Source organism: Panthera leo, chromosome E1 (genome assembly GCF_018350215.1).
Source record: "Panthera leo isolate Ple1 chromosome E1, P.leo_Ple1_pat1.1, whole genome shotgun sequence".
In the NCBI taxonomy this organism is placed as follows: Eukaryota; Metazoa; Chordata; class Mammalia; order Carnivora; family Felidae; genus Panthera; species Panthera leo.
In genome coordinates, this window is record NC_056692.1 from 53,662,398 (window position 1) to 53,680,580 (window position 18,183).

Below are 18,183 nucleotides of genomic sequence, written 5' to 3' on the forward strand. Positions count from 1 at the left end.
TGAGGTTTACCAGATGGCTGGCGTCGTGGGGTATTTGGGGGGCATAAAGCTAACGAATGGTATTTAAGGAACCTGAACCTTGACCATGCCCGCCAAATGATATTTCTATTTTTTTTCAAAAATGTTTAATGTTTATTTATTACAAATTTTTAAATGTTTTTTATTTATGTTTGAGAGAGAAAGAGAGACAGAGACAGAGAGACAGAGTATGAACAGGAGAGGGGCAGAGAGAGAGAGGGAAACATAGAATCTGAAGCACGCTCCAGGCTCTGAGCTGTCAGCACAGAGCCCGATGTGGGGCTCAAACCCACGAACCATGAGATCATGACTTGAACTTAGGGTTAGTCAGACGCTTAACCAACTGAGCCACCCAGGCACCCCTTAACGTTTATTTATTTTTGAGAGACAGAGAGAGACGGAGTACGAATGGGGGAGGAGCAGAGAGAGAGAGGGGGAGACACAGAATCTGAAGCAGGCTCCAGGCTCTGAGCTGTCAGCACAGAGCCCGACGCGGGGCTCGAACTCACGGACCGTGAGATCATGACCGGAGCCGAAGTTGGACGTTTAACCGACTGAGCCACCCAGGTGCCCCAGAATATTTCTAATGGGAGAAATAAAACTCAAAATCCTTCTTGAGGAGGCGTGGACACTTCCTGGGCCACTCTTCCTTTGGCCTCCTTTACACCTTCTGCCTCCTCCTTCGACCTGTAGCCAGGGCACGGGAGAGGGTATGGGCTTACCAAGAATGATGCCATTGGGGGCAGCGGGGGGCTGCCAGATCAGCCGCACGGATGTGGTCCTCACCTCTGGGAACAGGATGCCCATGGGCGGTCCAGGGACTGCAGGGCACAAAGGAGAAGCAGGTGACGGTGTAGCCGTCCAGCTCCAGTGGAACAGGTGGGCGGGGCCGTGGGGGAAGGGGACACTCAGCCCAATGAGCTTTTGTGGAGTATGTGGCTCGGAGTTCCGTGAAGGGACACGAAGATGCAATCCGTGAGGTTTCTACCCTGAAAACAGGCCTTATTTGGCAGAGCTGGAAGGGACCAGGCTCCGGCTTCCTTTTTAGCTGTGTCCGGGTACATGTGCACATATATGGACACACAGGATTGCCCTCAGAACTGGGTCAGGGGGCCTGGTCCTGGGTCTGTGCTTCAGAAGGCGCCACTCTGACTTCCGTCCACCCACGGGGAGGCGGCCGTGGGGCCCACCCTGAGCCTGAGCCTGAGCCCTCCTTTTCCAGCGTCTACACAGGCCTGTTCCCCAGGTCCGCCCTCCAGACTTGCACCTCTGGACTGAGAGGTGGCCAGGGGGCAGCTGTGTGGGGCTCATGGATGGAGACTGAATGCCACGCGGCAGGGGAGAGAACGGGAAGGGGGCAGGGCAGGGGGAGGATGGTCGCGGACAGGCAACTCTTCTCACGCTGCCTCATTCCCACAGAGAATTCCAGAAAGTCTCAGATTTCTAAACTTGAGCTTGGCCTTCCAGGTCAAGCCAGGAGGATAAGACACACTGAATTTAACAGACCATTAGGTTGATTTATAACTTTGGACTGTGTGGACATATGGTGTTGGGGCTTCCTTTTGGACTCTTGTCTGGACCCCAGCAATATTTGCGGTGGGCGGTGAGAGTCTATGTGGGGGAGAGGGGAGGGAGTCAAGGGCCCGTAGGCCAGCCTTTGACGGAAAGTTCTACTGCAGGGACCAATGCCTGGAGCCCGGGTGGCATCGTTCTTTTGCAAACAGGACTAGGAGGCTCGTGCCCAGGAAATCAAGCCTTTCCCTTGCACAGACCTGTACTCAAAGTGAACCCGCCCCAGGCCAAACACTAATCAAAACGGGGGCAAAGTCTCTATTCTGCTCAAGAGACTGAATCCGATCCAAACTGTCCTCGCATCACTTCTTCCTCAGGGATGCACGGTCTGGAGTTAGCACCCCCTCGCGGTGAGGTTGGTGGCCCTCAGTGACCCGCCTCCCACGGGAGAAGCCATGGTTCCCTTTGGGGCCGAGTGTGACTCCCCGAGGGGCGGGGCTGGGCAGGCAGGAGGAAGGGGAGCCCCCAGCCTCTCCGGGCTTGCAGGGATTGGGACTCACCGTCATCCAGTGTCCGCTCCAGGATGGGAGGGTGGCTGGGGCTGCCGTCCCCGATGCGTGTGAAGGCCAGCACCTGGACCTCGTACAGCACGTATTTGCCCAGCCCCGTGAGCTGGGCGCTGCGGGACGAGTTCCCTTCCACCAGCCAGAAGCGGGGCTGGGAGTCCGAGTCCTTCTCCTTATACATCACCTGCCAGAGCACAGGGCAGGGGCTGAGGGCCTTGCGCCTGGGTCCTGCCCACCAGCACCTTCCCCAGGCCTCATCCCCAGGAGCGAGGCAGGTGGGAGTAGGGCTGGGGGCCTTGGGTTCCTTGGAATGGCTCGGCCCGGGAGGGTCATGGGATACGGTGAAGCTCGGGTTCTGGGAGAGCGGAGGACACAGAGGTGCACTCGGCCATGGAGGTGGAAGAGTCTTTAGAGAACATTCAGGTTGGAAAACAGGCCCAGAGAGGGGCGTGACTGGGCCCCGGGTCACAGAGCCAGCAGTGGCAGAGTGGGAACGTCAAGCCACGTCTCCCAACTTGTGGGCCAGGGCTGAACTGAAGTCTGCAGCTTTGGGAGCAGTTATAGAAGATAATGGGAACTGGGCCCAAGGGGCTGAGTACGCCTGGGGCAGCCAGCGTGGCCTCTCGGGGACTCTGGGGGAGGGAGGGAGGGAGCTTCCCCAAGGACCTGGGCCTCCCTGGTTGCCTCCCAGTCCTGAGGGAGGAGTCCTTGGTTGCCATGCCGACCGGAGCACAGGCTCCAGGATCCCCCGTGTATCCACTGCAGAAGGCGGAGACCTGGGCCCCAGGGGTCATGAGGACAGGGCACCCTGGACGGGGCGTCCTGGGATCTGGGACTCACCTTGTAACCTAGCACGAGCCCATTGCGGTCGGCCTCGGGGATCTCATTCCAGCGCACCAGCATGCTGCTGGAGGTGGTGGCCAGTGCAGACACATTGGTGGGGCCAGAGGATGGGACTGAGGGAGAGAAAGGGACCAGACAGGAGCTCACGACACAGTCGGCCCTACACGGGAAGGAAGTGTGGCAGGCAGCGCCCGAGTAGCCAATTATCCTGCAGTGATCCCTGTTGGTTCTGGAACATCACGGATGTTGCTTCTGGTTTCCCATGAGTCTCCCCAACGTTAGCTCAGGCCAGCGTTAGGATGAGACCCCGCTTCCAGCCTGTGCAGCAGTGAAGCGTGAGGAGGGACCGGATGGGGAGGGATGTCCTTTAAAAGGTGTCAAGAATCGCCCCCCGCCCCAAGGGGCGAACCACATGTGGATGAATGAGGGCTGCCTGAAGGCTGGGGGTTCATAATCTGTGGGTGACCCCTTGTCTGTTTCTGGAATGTTCTGTGAGCTAATCCGACCTCCCCATCTCAGGTTCTTGCAGGCACTACCGGGTGTCAGGGTTAAAGATGAGGGCGGAGAGATGGGCACTTTGCAGGTGCAGACTGCCTGGCTCACCCACAGAGGTGGGGATCCCCCTGATTTTGGGGGCGGCGAGAAGATGCTGGGGGACACGGCAACAACAGAGAGTGTTCTGCCAGGACACGGAGCACAAACAGGAAAGTGAGCCTGGGCCTATTCTGAACAACAGCTCAGCCTTTGTGCCCTTGGAAGGCCCGGAGGGCAGAGACACAAAGGTGGGGGTATCTCCGCTGCAGGCTGCTGGGAACAGGGGTGTGGCTGGTACCTGACTCCCGGGTCCTGCCCAGCACCGTCTGGCTCCAGGGCCCGCTCCCGATGGCGTTGAAGGCCTGGACCTGCACGCGGTACTCTGTCCACTCCTCCAGGTCTTCGATGGTGTACTCGCGCTCCACGCGGTCCTGGACCACGTGGCTCAGCGTCTTGCCGTGGCCGTCTGCCCGGCTGTACTTGATCTTGTAGCCTACCGACTCGGGGTTCCCGTTGTATTCCATCTCTGGGAGAGGCTGCGGGAAGGCAGGGCGGCAGAGCTGCTGAGGCCAGGTCCACCCGGGGTGGCACCCTCTGGCTTGTTCACCCTCTTCCGGGGAGCCCTACGGGATCATCGTGCCCACCGTCCAGCCTGTCGGTGCCCATGGGAGGCGCTCTCGCTGGGTGCGGCTTGGATTGCGTGAGTCTGTGTTTCTGGCGGCTCCCCCATCTCCCCGTCTCTCTGCTCCGAAGAGCCTCGGTCCACAGGCTGCCCACATTCCGACCCACTTCCTCCCGTTCCTCGGCCTCTGCCTCACTCCCTACATTCTCACTGCCTCTTGCCAGGCCCTGCCCCTACAGACACTTAGGGAAGCCGACCAGAGACCATTAAGACAGCAATCGATGGGCCTAGAGCTCACGCTTCCTTACCTGCCAGGGAAAGGTAACGGGCCGTGCACCATTAAGAGGGTCTGGAGGTGCCTGGGGCCCCGCACGGTACAGCAATTGCCTTTTCATTCCTCCTCCAGACCCCCTGGGCCTCAGACTCTATAGTCTTTTAGTGTTCGGAAACCTTAAGAAGAGCTGCAGGAGGGAGGCAGGGAGCCGGGCCGGAGGGGGGGCCCAGGAAGGGAGGGGGTGGGCAAACAGTAATAGGGGCTGCACGTGCTTGGGGGGGGGGGCCTGCCCGTGGCACGCGGGGCCACTGAACCGGATGGAAAGATCGCTCTGTTCGGCGCCGGCTCCCTGGGAGGGGAATCATAATTAATAACTAATGTTGGTCCAGGACTGATGGTGCCATGAGTTCCTTTTATCCGGCGTCCACCTAAGCGAAAGGGAGTAACGGCTTTCTAGTAAATCCCACAGCATGGGGGTTTGCAAAGCTGTGTTTTGCGCAAGTGGTAAGAGATCTCACGTGGAAATAAGACAGAGTTATGTGGCCAGGCTGGCTGGTGATGCGGGGTCAGGCAGGTTCTTCCCAGTGCTCCCTAAGGAGAGGAGCCGGGCCATGTGGTGCTGTTCCCCACGTTTGTTGGTCTCAGAATTCTCGTATGGTCCTAGAACCTCCTGGTTTGCTGCTCTGTGGGGGCAGCGGTCGGAAAAACGCTGTCCTGGAGGAAAGGCATCGGGGAGAAATGTCCCCTCCCGATCTCCGGAAGATGGGACGGCCGTGGGTTCAGTGGTGAGGGCTGTGGATTCTGGGGGCCAGGCTCCCCGGGTTGGGAATCTGAGCCCTGCTCTTAACTACAGGATGTGGGAGGACGTGTGTGGGGGAGGGTACTTGGGTCAGTTATTTGACTTCTCTCTGCCTCAGTTTCCTCATCTGTAAAGTAGGGGCCAGGATCACTCTGCTGTCACAAGCCCGTGGAGAGGGTTCTGTGTTTGACTTTGAGTAAAGCACTCAGAACAGTGCCCGGCAGGAGAGAAAGCCCTCAGCATGTTCAGATTATTACCTTGCGCAGGGTCACCTGGGGTAATGACCCTTCACAGGTAACCCTGACCTGTGGGGATGGTCTCCCTCACCTGCCCGTCGACCTCAGAAGCAACCCTTCACTCTCGAACTCAGTGCAGATGGGACAACTTACATTTGATCCTCAGACCCACCATTTGGGAGCTGTGTGGCCCCGGCCAGTTCCTAACCTCTCTGAGCCTTGGTTTTCTTAGCTGTGAATGTCAATAGTAATGTGTCTTTCACAGGATTACTGGGAGGATTAAATGGAAGGAAACAGGTAAAATGCTTGCCACCTGGTGACGCAGTGTTTTCTAGCTCCTTCTCACATAGGGGATTTGTTCATTTGGCTAAGACTGATGATTGGGCACCTTACCAGATACTAGGTGCAAAGAAAAGAGAAGGGGGCTCTGGGTATTCTGGTGGACACCCCCCGCCCCACCTTTGGTGTGACCTAGGGGCAATGACTTTTGCAGGATGACAAGGACCAAGGAGTCATCTCATCCCCACTGCCCTTGGGGGAGCCTCACCATCCAGCGGAGCCACAGGCTGGTCTCACTGGCCGTGCGCAGGGTCACGTTGGCAGGCGCCATGTCAGGGGGTGCCTGGAGGGTCTGGATCTTTCTAGAAGGCTGGCTGGGTGGGCTAGTGCCCACGATGTTCACCTGGCGCATTCGGAAGCTGCGGTGGGGGGTGGGGAGTGAGCCAGATGATGAGAGCAGGACCTCAGGGCCAAAGCCCGTCCCGGTCTGGGCAGTTTCCGCCCCTGCTCCCCTCCCCCAACGCCGCGTCCTGCCCTGGTACCTGTAGTAGGTGAAGGGGTTGAGCTCGGGCACCTCCATGGAGCGGGCGTCGGGCTCGTTGGTGAGCTGGTGAACCAGCAGCCACTCTTCTCCCTCCCCAACCACGCCTACCTGGAAAAGGAAGACACTCTTAGACCTGCCCAGCTTGTGGGGCTGGGATGTTCGGTGCCCCGCTTTCTAAGAGGTCAAGCCCTACCTGCAGAAGGTCTGGAGGGGCGCCAAGCGGGGTCACCATCTTTCCAGGCCCTTAAACATGACTTCAGGTGTGACCCCCCTCCCAAGCCGTCTTGCATCAGAATACGGTGAAATGCTTACTAAAAACCCCCCACGCCAACAGCCTGGCCCTGGACCCAGCCCATCAGAATCCCTTGGGCTGTTACCCAGGAATCTGTGTGTTTAACAAGCTCGCCAGGTGATTCTGCTGTGCACCCTGGCATGCCTCTAAAACCCCAGCTAACTGAGAATCAGAATTTTCTGGGGGTGCAGCGCAGGTGCTGGAGCTTATAATTGTGGCCCGGGGCAGCCAGAGCGGAGACTCAACCACTTACGGTTATGTGCGTGTATGGCGGTCAGGGGAAATGGGGGTGGTACGGGGGACTGTGGGCACTTCTGGTGTGTTGGGCCGTCTGACAGTGGCATATGGAGATGCACCCGGATGTAAATATGCGTATGAGTGGCACTCAAGAGCACGGGTGGGCCCAAGGCCAGGGAGCCGGCTGCCCGGGCTGCAGGTTCCCCCATGGCAGGTTTTACCTGGGCCTCTACCAGCCAGCGGGAGATGGAGGTTTTGCCATCATAGCCTGGCCTGAACTGCAAGGTCACGGAGCGGGGGCCGATGTTGGAAATGCCCAGGTTGGTGGGCGCCCCTGGGAGTTCTGGAAAACAGGGAAGGCAAGGAGATCAGGTGAGGAGAAGGTCCTTCCACATGGAACAGGAGGAAGGGGCGGGGGTGGGAAGGCAGGGGAGGGGCCGTGTGCCACCCTTTCTCTAGAAACCTCCTAGGAAGAGCGGGGCTGAGGCTAGCAGCTCTCCAACAGCCTTCTTCCTGCATTGCAGGCTCTGTGTCCAGACCAGGGGCCTGACACAGCACTGGGGGCTGGGAGGGTCTCTCAGGGCCACGGGGCCACGGGGAGGCTGACCGGGCTAGGAAACGGGAGCTGGGCATGCGAAGGCTTCCAGAAAGAATCCTCCTCTCCGTCCACACCCATTTCAGCCCTCCCAAACCCAACTGAGGCTGAAGAAGACAAGAAGGAGGGGTGGGCACGGGAGGCAGCCCCTATTTTCTGACCAGAAGCCTTGGGATTCAGGACGAACAGAAAGAGTACAGATTCTGGACTCCAACTTCACAGCTTCCACTCTGGGTGTCTTTGGGGAAGTGACCTAAACTTTCTGTGCCACAGTATCCTCCTCAGTCAAATGGCGATGATGATGATAATATCATCCGCCTCAGGGGCGTTGTGAGGACTGAATGAATTGAGGTATATACAGCACGTAGCTCCAGGCATAACTATTTGTCAGGATTATGGTTATGGTCGGTTGGGGTCGACCGAGTCAGCTCGTTTACCCCAACCATTTCTTGGGGCAGGTTGAGGGACTCTGACCAGGTGTCATAAGCATAACTTACAGATCCAGCCAGGACCATGCGGTTCTCCAGTCCATCTCCCATAGATACAGATGGGGAAACTGAGGCACAGAGGGGCCACTTGACTTGCCCAAGGTCGCAGACAGCTTGGCAGGGGCAGGGCTGAGAGCAGATCTCAGCTTGTTCTTTACAAGCTGTTTAAGATTATTCCCACCTAGGGGCGCCTGGGGGGCTCAGTCGGTTCAGCGGCCGACTTTGGCTCAGGTCATGATCTCGTGGTTTGTGAGTTGGAACCCCATGTCGGGCTCTGTGCTGACAGCTTGGAACCTGGAGCCTGCTTCCGATTCTGTGTCTCCCTCTCTCTCTGCCCCTCCCCCTCTCTCTCAAAAATAAATAAATTAAAAAAAAAAACTTAAAAATTATTCCCACCTGATTCTACCCCTTTCCCAACCAACACTTCCACTGGTTGGAATCCCATTTGGACTTTCTGGGGGACAGTGAGACTTCCTTCCCTGAATCAGAGATACCATGGCTTGATTCCACACTGCCCCCCTGGTGTGGGGCGGGGGGCGCGGATGAGACAGGGATGGGGTTCCTCTGGGGGACTATGCCTTCCTGAGAGCTGTGGAAGGAAGCAGTGAGCCCACAGAGCCTCCATCCAGAGACCTGGAGCCATGAGAAGTAAGCCCGCTCTGGGGGGAAAGCCAAGGGGCCGTGGACCCAAGGCAGGGAGAGCTCTGTGGGAAGAAAGCCAGTTTTCCTGAGAAAAAGGGAAGCCTCTTGGTTAGGAGAACCCCAAGAGGCCAGGAGCCCCTGAGAGGGGGCACCCACCTGGAGGCACCCCGGAAGAGATGGTTGACGCAGACACTTGGCCCTGGCCCTTGGCGGTCATGGCGGCCACCTCGATGGTGTAGGTGGTGAGCGCAGTGAGGCCCGTGACGCGGTACTCCAGGGTCACGTTGGGTAGATAGTGGGTCACTCGGGTGTTGGTTCGGTTATACTCCTCCCAGGAGATCCGGTACCCTGGGGAGAGCCCCGAGTGGTGGCATGAGCTTGGCTGTGACCCAAAGCTGGCTTTGGCCCTCTTCCTCTGCTTCTCCCTTCTTCACTAGTCTGGCAGTTAGACATGCGTTGATAGCAATGGGGCCGAGGGAGCTGGGGACATCGTGCTTGGGGCCGCAGGTGTAACCTCGGTGGAATGCCTCTATTGGGTGGGGACTGTGGGAGGGGGTGAGTTATCATGGCGGCTGCTTGAGGCCTGTGGCAGGTGAGCTGGGTTGACCTGGGCGCCGGTGGGCTGAGAGCCTCCTCTGAATACTTTCTAAGAAAGAGTGGCCTGCTGGGAGGTTTTGGATGAGCACTGGTCAAAGGCGGGGGGATGGATTAGATGGCCCTGTCTCACCCCCTGGCTCAGTAACACCGAGATGCCTACCTGTGAGGATGCCATTCTTCTCTCCTGGCTCTTGCCAGCTGACCTTCAGCGAGGTGTCTAGGATTTCACTGAAGCTCAGGTGTCCCACAGGTCCAGGCACTGTACCCCAAAAGGACCCCCACCCCACCCAATGCCAATCAGATCCAGACAGAGGCCACTGTCTTCAAGACGGCCAGTGGTGCTCCAGGGGCGCCCCAGGATGGGAAACAAGGGCGGGATCCCCCTATGCCTGGAGCGCTCAGCCTGGCTCTTGGGTAGGGGAGTGGTAGGGGGCAGGGACAGCAGGGGTTGGGCGGTGCCTACCGTCCTCATGGGTGCGCACCAGCTGGGGGGTGCTCCGAGGCCCATCTCCGGGAGTGGTGAAACACAGCACAGAGGTGAAATACTCGGTGAACTTCTTCAGGCCAGACACGAAGCCCACGTGGATGCTGTCTTGAAAGTTGGGCCGGGCAGTCACCATGGTAACCTCTTCTTCCTGCTCAGGCTCCCAGGCAATCAGCTGGGGAGAGGCCGGCAATTCAGGCAGGGCAGCAAGAACGTTCCAGAAGAGGCCGAGCACTCTCCCACAGTCTGGGCCAATGGACAGAGAGAGTCTAGGAGCCCAGCTCTCTAGGGTCCCTCCTCCCAGGGAAGGGGTGGCCATGCAGCCACTCACAGGCCACGAGCATCTGTCCCTCTGGGAGTTTGCTTTGGGGCACTGTTCGTTCACTGAGCGAACTTGCTCTCCACGAGCGGTCTCTCACGAGGGAGGTCTTTACCAGATCAGCTACAGAACTTGCAGGTTCAGTGCAAAGTGAGAAGGGAGGGTCCCCTCGTTAAACAATTCTTAAGAAATGCAAGGTGAATGGGGGTCCCTCTGAGCGTGGAGCCCACCCTGTATGTTACGGATGAGCTCAGAGAGGCTCAGTGACTCCCACTATAGCACACAGCTCGAGGGCTCTGATTCCAATACCGAGGCTCCTATGGCTTTCTCCCTCTGGGCTGGGCAGGGTCTCCCTTGGGGTCCCCCCGCCACCCAGAGCTGCCTCCTCGGCTACCCCTTTCCTCTAGTTCCAAGTTGGGATTTCAGTCGGAGGGACTGGAGGTGCCTCAGTCGGAGGGACTGGAGGGACTCCACGACCTGGAGGTGGAGCTTCAGCGAGAAAACCCCGTCTGGAGGTTCAGCCTGGCTTCCTGTCTGCCCTCCCTCTGCACACCCCGCCTGGAATGGACGTGCCTCCTGCCTTCCTTTCCTTCTCTTCTTGCCTCTTGAACTGTCCCCTCACACGCCTGGTTTCTGGGCCCTTCATCTGTCTCCAGCAATGACAGCTGGTCTCAGAGAGTTCCTCGTTTATTTGAAGTTGATTAACTAGCAATTAATGGTGAAAAGCAATACTTGATGAGTTTTAATAAGCACCAGTATTTATAGATATAAAACAATACCACACTGATGTCTCCTGATTAACTCGCCCCTATAACAATGCTTCATCTTCTTTCTGTGGCCGCGTGTTTATAAAGGATGTTTTGAAATTTAATTGGTATTGTGAAAAGATAGCCTATAGCAAGTTAATTAGACACTAATTAGACCCTAAAAATACTAATCAGAAATACTAAGTGGCATTTAATAAGTATGTTAAATATCCTCCTTATTGAGGTTATCTTGTTTCATAGCAATTAAATTGCCGAACTTCTTTGGAGTAGATTAAGAAACAAGTTTAATGTTTTAATTTAATTTAATTAATGTAAATTTGAATTAATTACGCCATTAGAATTAATTGTGTGGTGTGTTCCACAGCAAGTGCAAAATCTGGGTAAATATTATTTTATTGGGTTCAGGCCAATTATAGTCACGACCGTTATTTCCGGAAGAAAGGACAAAGAATCTCTTTATAGGTGCCTTAAAACAGTATCACTGGGAACCGTCTTCAAAAATGACCCAGAAGTGCCCAGGGTGACGGCTGGGTGGTTTTCTGAGCGACTTCACCATCTTATGGTTCCAGGCCCGAAGCCCAAGATGGCGGCAGGACCAAGGCTGCTTCAGAATATTTACTCTGCGATGCGAGTCGCCAGTCGTTTAGCTGCGTCTGAAGAGGAGGAGGCTGGGGGTCAGGAGCCTTCTCCCTCGGGCCAGGAGGACAACACCTGCCTTCCGCACCTCCTATTCCCTGAAAGGAGGTGGGCTCTGGGCAGCCCCGGGTGGAGCTCTGCTAGGAGTTCCTACTCTGCATCTGGCCTTGGGGTGAGCCCATCCCCCACCAGTCCCATTGCATCATCGCAGTAAGGACTGGATGGGAATCACTGCCCTGTGCTGTTGCAGAAAGGGAACCGAGGACCACGAAGGTTGGGCCTGGTCGGTGCGCATGGACCGGCCAGGGGCTGGCTTCAGATCTGTGGGCCCACCCCTAGACCCAGGACGGAGGCCTGTCTCTCAAAGGTCCACACAGCTGTTAGGTGAGCATCGCGGTGTCTGTGTGTCTGCTCTCGTTAGCCAGCGTCGGCGTTGATTTACTCTATCAGGCCGTTGGGCTCAGAGTCCAACAGATCGGGCTGTCCTCAGCATGGGTGGGGGGTACGGGAGCCTGCGTGCTGGGGGAAAAGCACCCGATCTAGGTTCCTGGGACAGGCAGCGCCCCCTTGGAGAGTGGAAGCCCTGTCATTGAAGGGTGCTGGTGTCGGAGGTGTGTGTTTATGTGTGGGGAGCAGAATGTGCGTCCAAAGAAGGGAGGAAGAAAAGCAGAACCCAGCGCTGTCACTTACTGTGTGACCCTGGGAAAGTCACGCAACCTCTCCGAGCCTCAGGCTATTACAAGGAGCAGTGATAGCTGTCTTGCCGGCTGCCAGGAGGAGGGATGAAGTGAGTCAATGTGCTACGGGGCTCAGAGCAGGATGGTATTATATGGCCTGCTAGCTTACCGGAGCTAGCAAAAAAGTAGAGAGATTCTCTTTCCCTCTCCTTTTGTCTTTCCTTCTCTCTCTCTCTCTCTCTCTCTGCATGTGCATGGGTTCGCACAGAACGTTCTGGAAGGATTCGTAGGAAATTAACAACAGTGTTTGCCAGGAGTGGGGAGAGTTTCGGGGGTGGGACAGAAGCAGGCGTATGAAGAGCTGGAACTGGATGCAGGATTTCTGCCACACATCTATCTTTTTACTTTTGAATCACGTAAGTATATTTCCTGTTTAAGAAATTAAATTCAAAAATTAAAAAAAATAATGGAAGGATTTGGCAAGAGGGGCAAAATTATATGTACGCTTATCCTTTGATCCAGCAACCTCCTTTCTATGAATCTATTCCAAAGTTAAATGTGAAAAATATGAAAAGATATATGGGCACAGAGCTATTTCACTGCAGAAATGTTTATTATAGTAAAAGGCTGGAAACAATCCAAATGTCATCCCTGAGGAGCTGGTTGACAAAACTATGGGAAAGCCACTTGATGGAGTCCAATACAGATGTCAAAAAGGGAACCAGGAATCTCTATACTCCTGTGAAGTGATCCCCAGGATATACTGTAAATAAAGAAGCAGGATGGAAAAAAGTGTGTAGAGAACGCTGCCATTTATCTAGGAAGGAGAGGATACACATGTATATATATGTATGCATTTGTTTATGTTAAAGAAACGAGGGGCTCCTGGGTGGCTCAGTCAGTGAAGCATCCGACTCTTGGTATCAGCTCAGGTCATGATCTCACAGTCGTGGGATCGAGCCCCATGTCAGGCTCTGCGCTGAGCAGAGCCTGCTTGGGATTCTCTGTCTCCCTGTCTCTCTGCCTATCCCCCACTCACTCTCTCTCAAAATAAATAAATAAACTTTAAAAAAAAAGAGAGAAATGAAAAGAAAAACCAAAACAAGCAGGCAAAAAGAAATCAAACCTGTGGGGAAGGAAAGGACCAGAATTCAGGCTGACTTTCTCTGAATTTACTTTGTAGATTTAACGCTGGAACCATGTAAATATGTTCCATAGTTACAGACCGAAATTAAATTAAAAAATCAATCCCTAAAAATCAAAACCGAAATGAAACAAACGAAGCTAATGATGTATTGAGCTGTAGCGAAATTACACAGAGAGAAACTATTTCCAGAGATTTTGTAGCACAGCCATGTGACGTACATCCCTAGCGGGATATACCCTAGGAAGGGAAAGCACTGCAAATAATCAGACACTATTTTGGACACTATTTCGGTAGTCCCTGCAGTGGTATTACTGTTCTGAAAGTGTTGTGGGTGTTTCTGGGATAAAGTAGACAGGTACTTATGCTGGTGTTGTAGGTACTGGATTTTCAGTGTGGAGCAAAGAGAGACAAAGGCCAATAAGATTACTAAAGATCTTATAGCCCTGAAATTGAGTTGGAAGTATCAGTATGTGTTTTATCAGGAGAAGGAGGAACAGGGGGGTAAGAAGAAGAGGAAGAAGAAGAAGGAGGAGGAGAGGGAGGGAGGAGGAGGCGGGGGGGCGGGGAGAAGAAGCATTATTTCCAAGCTGTCCATTAACGGAGCCTGAAAATGGCATCCAGTGCTAGAACAAGGAGCACCCCTGATGCCCAGATTTTGGTATCTAACTATCATTTCCTCCTGGAAGGGACAAGCTTCTCTGAAGATGTGGCTGATCCCAGGGACAGTGCAGGAATTGGGGACAGCTTGGACCATCCTGGCAGACTGCAAGGAAGCTATCGGACTGTCGGGGCCCTGTCAAAAGAACTCCCCAACCAAAGAGGCCGACGATGGGTCAATGTGGCATCATCACAAATAGTAATGGCAGTGGGTTGAAACATACCAGATGTGTTAAAAATCCTTAAGTACATAGTAATATACCAAAAACAAGACAAAAAGATGCCCCACTCCCATCCCATGCCCCCCCTTCTAAAGTGACTCATCTGTCACTTTAGAAAATGCTAAGGAATCGCATTCATTTTCCTGAAAACTGGTTAAGTGATGGGAGAGGACTAAACTTTTACCATGCTTTCCCTAGACGAATTGAACCTTCGGGTAACCAAAAAGTTGGTAAGGGGAAACTTCTTTTTACTTGAAAGTGTTTCAGCTAATAAATCAAGGAGAAATTATAATATTTGACTGTCCCTACTTTGCAACCCTACCGAAATAATATATCACACAGGGTGATCAATGGTCACCACACAATAGTAAGAGAGACAGCCAGACTTTATGCCTTCTGATGTAAATGCACAACACCATCTAGGAGGTAATATTTGGAAAAAACAAAACAAAACAAAACAAATCATCAAACCTTGAATCTGATCAAGCCTCCAGTTCTAAGTTCCAATTTACTGCAAATATAGTGTTCAGAGGAATGTGTTAAATGACCCCACAGAGAGGCAATCAGCAAAATCCAGGCTGTGGAAAATTCGATAGGGCAAATGATTAAGTTTCTTTACTAAATAAATTACAAGAGAAAGAGAGAGAGAAAGGAGAGAGAGAATCTATAGATCAGCTGAGACCTAAAAAAACCGGACCAATTGCGGTCGTGTGGACCTCATTTGGACCCTGAAGCAAATAAAGCAACCAGTAAAAGAAATGATGTGGTGATCAGGGAAATGTGAACGCTGACCGAATATTTGACGATAGCAAGGGGGCTTGATATTTTTAGGCACAATGATGACAGTGTGGTTACTGTGGTTGTGTTTTGAACAGAGGCTTTATGCTATTTCTCTGCAGAAATATTTAGGGAGGAAAGGATACAGTGGCCTGGGATCTGCTTAAAAATATTCCAGGGGAGAGGCAGAGGGTTGGGGAATAGAAGGAACACGTTTGATCACGAGCCAGTAATTGCTGACGTCAGGATACACTGTGGTCTTCTAAAGTCATTACGGTTTTCCCTCTACTATTGTAGATGTTGGAAAAATTTTAACAATTAAAAGGCGAGGGTGGGGGGAGTCCATTCTCGTTGGAGGTACACAAGGGAAGGGACAGGCACTGCTGTTTTCCTCCCTGTGATACCGAAGGCCAAAGAAGAAACAAAATGCCTGCTTATATCCATTTGTACTTAGAAAAAAAAAATCAAGTTATAGTTACCATTTTACCATGAACGCATATGACACATTTTCTTTTTAATGCAAGAAAAGGCATAGGCTCTGGAGTTTCAATCTGAGCCTCTGTGGCCTCTTCCCACTCAGTCTGGGCCTGAATTGCCTGAACTGTCCCGGCCACTTGCACCTGCCTTAGAAATCTGCAGCCCAGGGGCACCAGGGGTGGCTCAGTCGGTCGAACGTCTGACTTAGGCTCAGGTCATGATCTCACAGGTCATGAGTTCGAGCCCCGCGTCGGGCTTGCTGCTGACAGCCCGTCAGCACAGAGCCCGCTTCAGATCCTCTGTCGCCCCCTGCCCCGCCCCTCTCTCTGCTTATGCTCTCTCTCTCTCAAAACAAAAAAATAAATAAATCATTTAAAAAACCTTTCAAAAAAAGAAGCAGCCCAGCCCTATCCTCCCCGCCCCCAATTTGTGTAAGAAAACTCAGAATTGGCAGCAAGAAGCTAATTGTTCCCAGCTCAGCTCGTCGGAACAGTGCGAGCCTCCCCTTTTCCCTCCGCTGCCTCCCCCCAGAGTCCCAATTAGGAGGCTTTTCCAGCCAGCCAGGCAGCCCGCGCTGCGAATGTTCAGCTGCAGCTCCCTGCCCCAGGACGGCCCTGCTCGGCCCTGGCGCCCTGCCTTCCTGGGAGCAAGAGGGCTGTGGCAGGGGGAGCCCCGGCTCTGGACCATCCCTCCTTTGTTTGCAACCCCAACAGAAATGTCTCTTTGCGGTTTAATCTCGGTCCCCTTTCTGGCCAGCCATCCCCAGCTTGCAGTAGTAACAGCCCAGGCTGCCAGTCCTAGGGATCGTCTTGGCTGTTCCACCCACGCAAACGTGCAACAGAGGGAGTGCGGGAGCCTTCTGGAAGTGTCCGCGGTCACCAGGAGGTCACCAGGTCTCTGGCCCCAAGCCGGAGCCTGCAGTGCCTCCCCTTCACGGCCTGCCCCCTGGTGGCCCACCCCTGACATGCGCTGCCTCCCCTCCCGCATCTGGAGGGAGCCCACCCCATCCTCCCACCTGCTGTGGGGCGGGGGGGGCACAGCCGTAAACCATGGTGTGGACCGCATACTGTGCAATCCACCTGCAGTTTTCTTAGTGGGGGTTGGCATGGGGTGAGAGCAGAGACCCAGGTGTGGGATCAAGGTCTGGGTTCCAGGAAGGGATCGTTGAGATCCCAAATTAAAAAAAAAAAAATTAATGCTTATTTATTACGAAGAATTTTAAATGTTTCATTATTTTTGAGAGAGAGAGAGAGGCAGAGTGTGAATGGGGGAGGAGCAGAGAGAGAGGGAGACAGAGAACCTGAGGCAGGCTCCAGGCTCTGAGCTGTCAGCGGGGAGCCCGACGCGGGGCTCGAACCCACGAGCCGCGAGATCATGACCTGAGCCGAAGTCGGATGCTTAACCTAGCGAGCCACCCAGGAGCCCCGGAAAGTCCTGATTTTTAGCACAGTTACAGTGATAGCAACTACAACAGCTGCTGTTATTATCGCTGTTATTAGTTGCCACGGGCTGAACCGTGTCTCCCCTCCCCCCCCAAATTCACACGTGGATGTCCTAACCCCCAAGACCTCAGGATGTGACTGTATTTGGACAGAGCGTCTTTAAAGAGGCAAGAAAGTTCAAATGAGACCATTAAGGTGGTCTGTAGTCCAGCAAGGCCGGCGTCCTTCTAGGAAGAGGAAATCTGGACACACAGAGGAAAGACCACGTGTGGACACAGGGAGAAGGTGGCACCTGCACGCCAGGGACTGAGGCCTCAGAGGGACTCAGCCCGTCGACACCTTGATCTAAAACGTGCAGCTTCTGGAACTGGAAGGAAATCCATTTTTGCGGCACTTGGTTAGGAAAGCCTGATCAGACGAACGCATTTCCACCACGGCCACTATCATTTTCTGAGCGCTCGTTAATGTGTTTGTCACTGTGCTCAACGAATTACTAATATCATCTCATTTAATCCTCACTCCACCCCAAGGGACGGATGTCATTATCATCCTCCCTCACAAATGAGGAAATGGGAGTTTATTTTGGGTTTCCAGCAGCTAGAACAGTTTGGATAGGAGGGCTCAGTAAACATTCATCGAAGGAGGGACGCTCAGACAGCTTATAGGACTTGTCCAGGGAGCCAGTAAGGGGCACAGCCAGAGCCAGGATCTTAACCACATCTGTCAGGGTCCTAGTCCTGTGCCCTTAACCATACTCTCTGTGGGGTCAGGTACATTATGCCAAGGACGTGTGTCCCAGCAGGATGTTTGTTAGAGCCACAGCTTGGCGGTAAGGAGTGGATTCCGGATTTTTCTGAGGCCATGGCTATGCCCAAGTGTTTCTGAGCCCGAAACGAATCTGGTTTCGTTTATACCCTAGTCTCACCGAGAAAACTCCCAGGCACTGGGTCACAGACTGGGCAGTGTCCAGACCCCCCCCCACCCCCCCGCCCCCAGCCTGGAAGTGGCCTTAGAGAGAGCCTTTGAGCCCTTGGCCTTGACCACGCGTCCTTTGTTTGGCTCGAACCAATGATTTCGAACGGACGGGGGGATCCCTCCCCTTTTCCCCTCCTCCTCAGCCCCTGGCCTCCCTCGGAGAATCCCCGGGCCTCCTCTTGGGGCCAGGAGGGGCCTCACATACCTTGTAGCCCTGGTTGATGCCGTTGATGAACTGGGGGCTGGGGGCATTCCAGGTGAAGCGGATGGTCGTGGAGTTGGTGGCTTCTGCGTGCACGTTGCCAGGAGGGACGGTGGGGACTGGAGGAGAGCAGAGGTGCGGGCAGCGGCGGGGGGGGGGGGGGGCGGTGCAAGAGAGCACGGTCAGTCTTGCCCGGTTACGCAGAGCAAACACAGGGATGGGGTCTGCAGACTCCGCTTCGCCCCACCCCTTCTCCCCCCTTGCTCTGTGGACTTAAGACATCCTCTTTCTCTAGATTAGTGTGGGTTTAATAAAACTCGCCTG

At 54.3% G+C, this 18,183-nt stretch overlaps 1 protein-coding gene across 3 annotated transcripts in view; it reads right to left on the bottom strand.

Annotated features, from left to right (window-relative positions):
- Window positions 1-18,183, bottom strand: part of SDK2 (sidekick cell adhesion molecule 2) — a 264,330-nt gene that overhangs the window by 44,971 nt on the left and 201,176 nt on the right. For all 3 annotated transcript variants that reach the window (XM_042914557.1, XM_042914556.1, XM_042914558.1), the window contains 11 exons: window positions 17,863-17,978; window positions 9,542-9,737; window positions 9,239-9,337; window positions 8,638-8,829; window positions 6,978-7,099; window positions 6,226-6,335; window positions 5,952-6,102; window positions 3,772-4,009; window positions 2,937-3,052; window positions 2,091-2,280; window positions 741-839 (listed from right to left, as the gene is read on the bottom strand). In XM_042914557.1, the coding sequence (XP_042770491.1) occupies window positions 741-839; window positions 2,091-2,280; window positions 2,937-3,052; window positions 3,772-4,009; window positions 5,952-6,102; window positions 6,226-6,335; window positions 6,978-7,099; window positions 8,638-8,829; window positions 9,239-9,337; window positions 9,542-9,737; window positions 17,863-17,978 (1,629 nt within the window). The remainder of the gene's footprint in view (window positions 1-740; window positions 840-2,090; window positions 2,281-2,936; window positions 3,053-3,771; window positions 4,010-5,951; window positions 6,103-6,225; window positions 6,336-6,977; window positions 7,100-8,637; window positions 8,830-9,238; window positions 9,338-9,541; window positions 9,738-17,862; window positions 17,979-18,183) is intronic.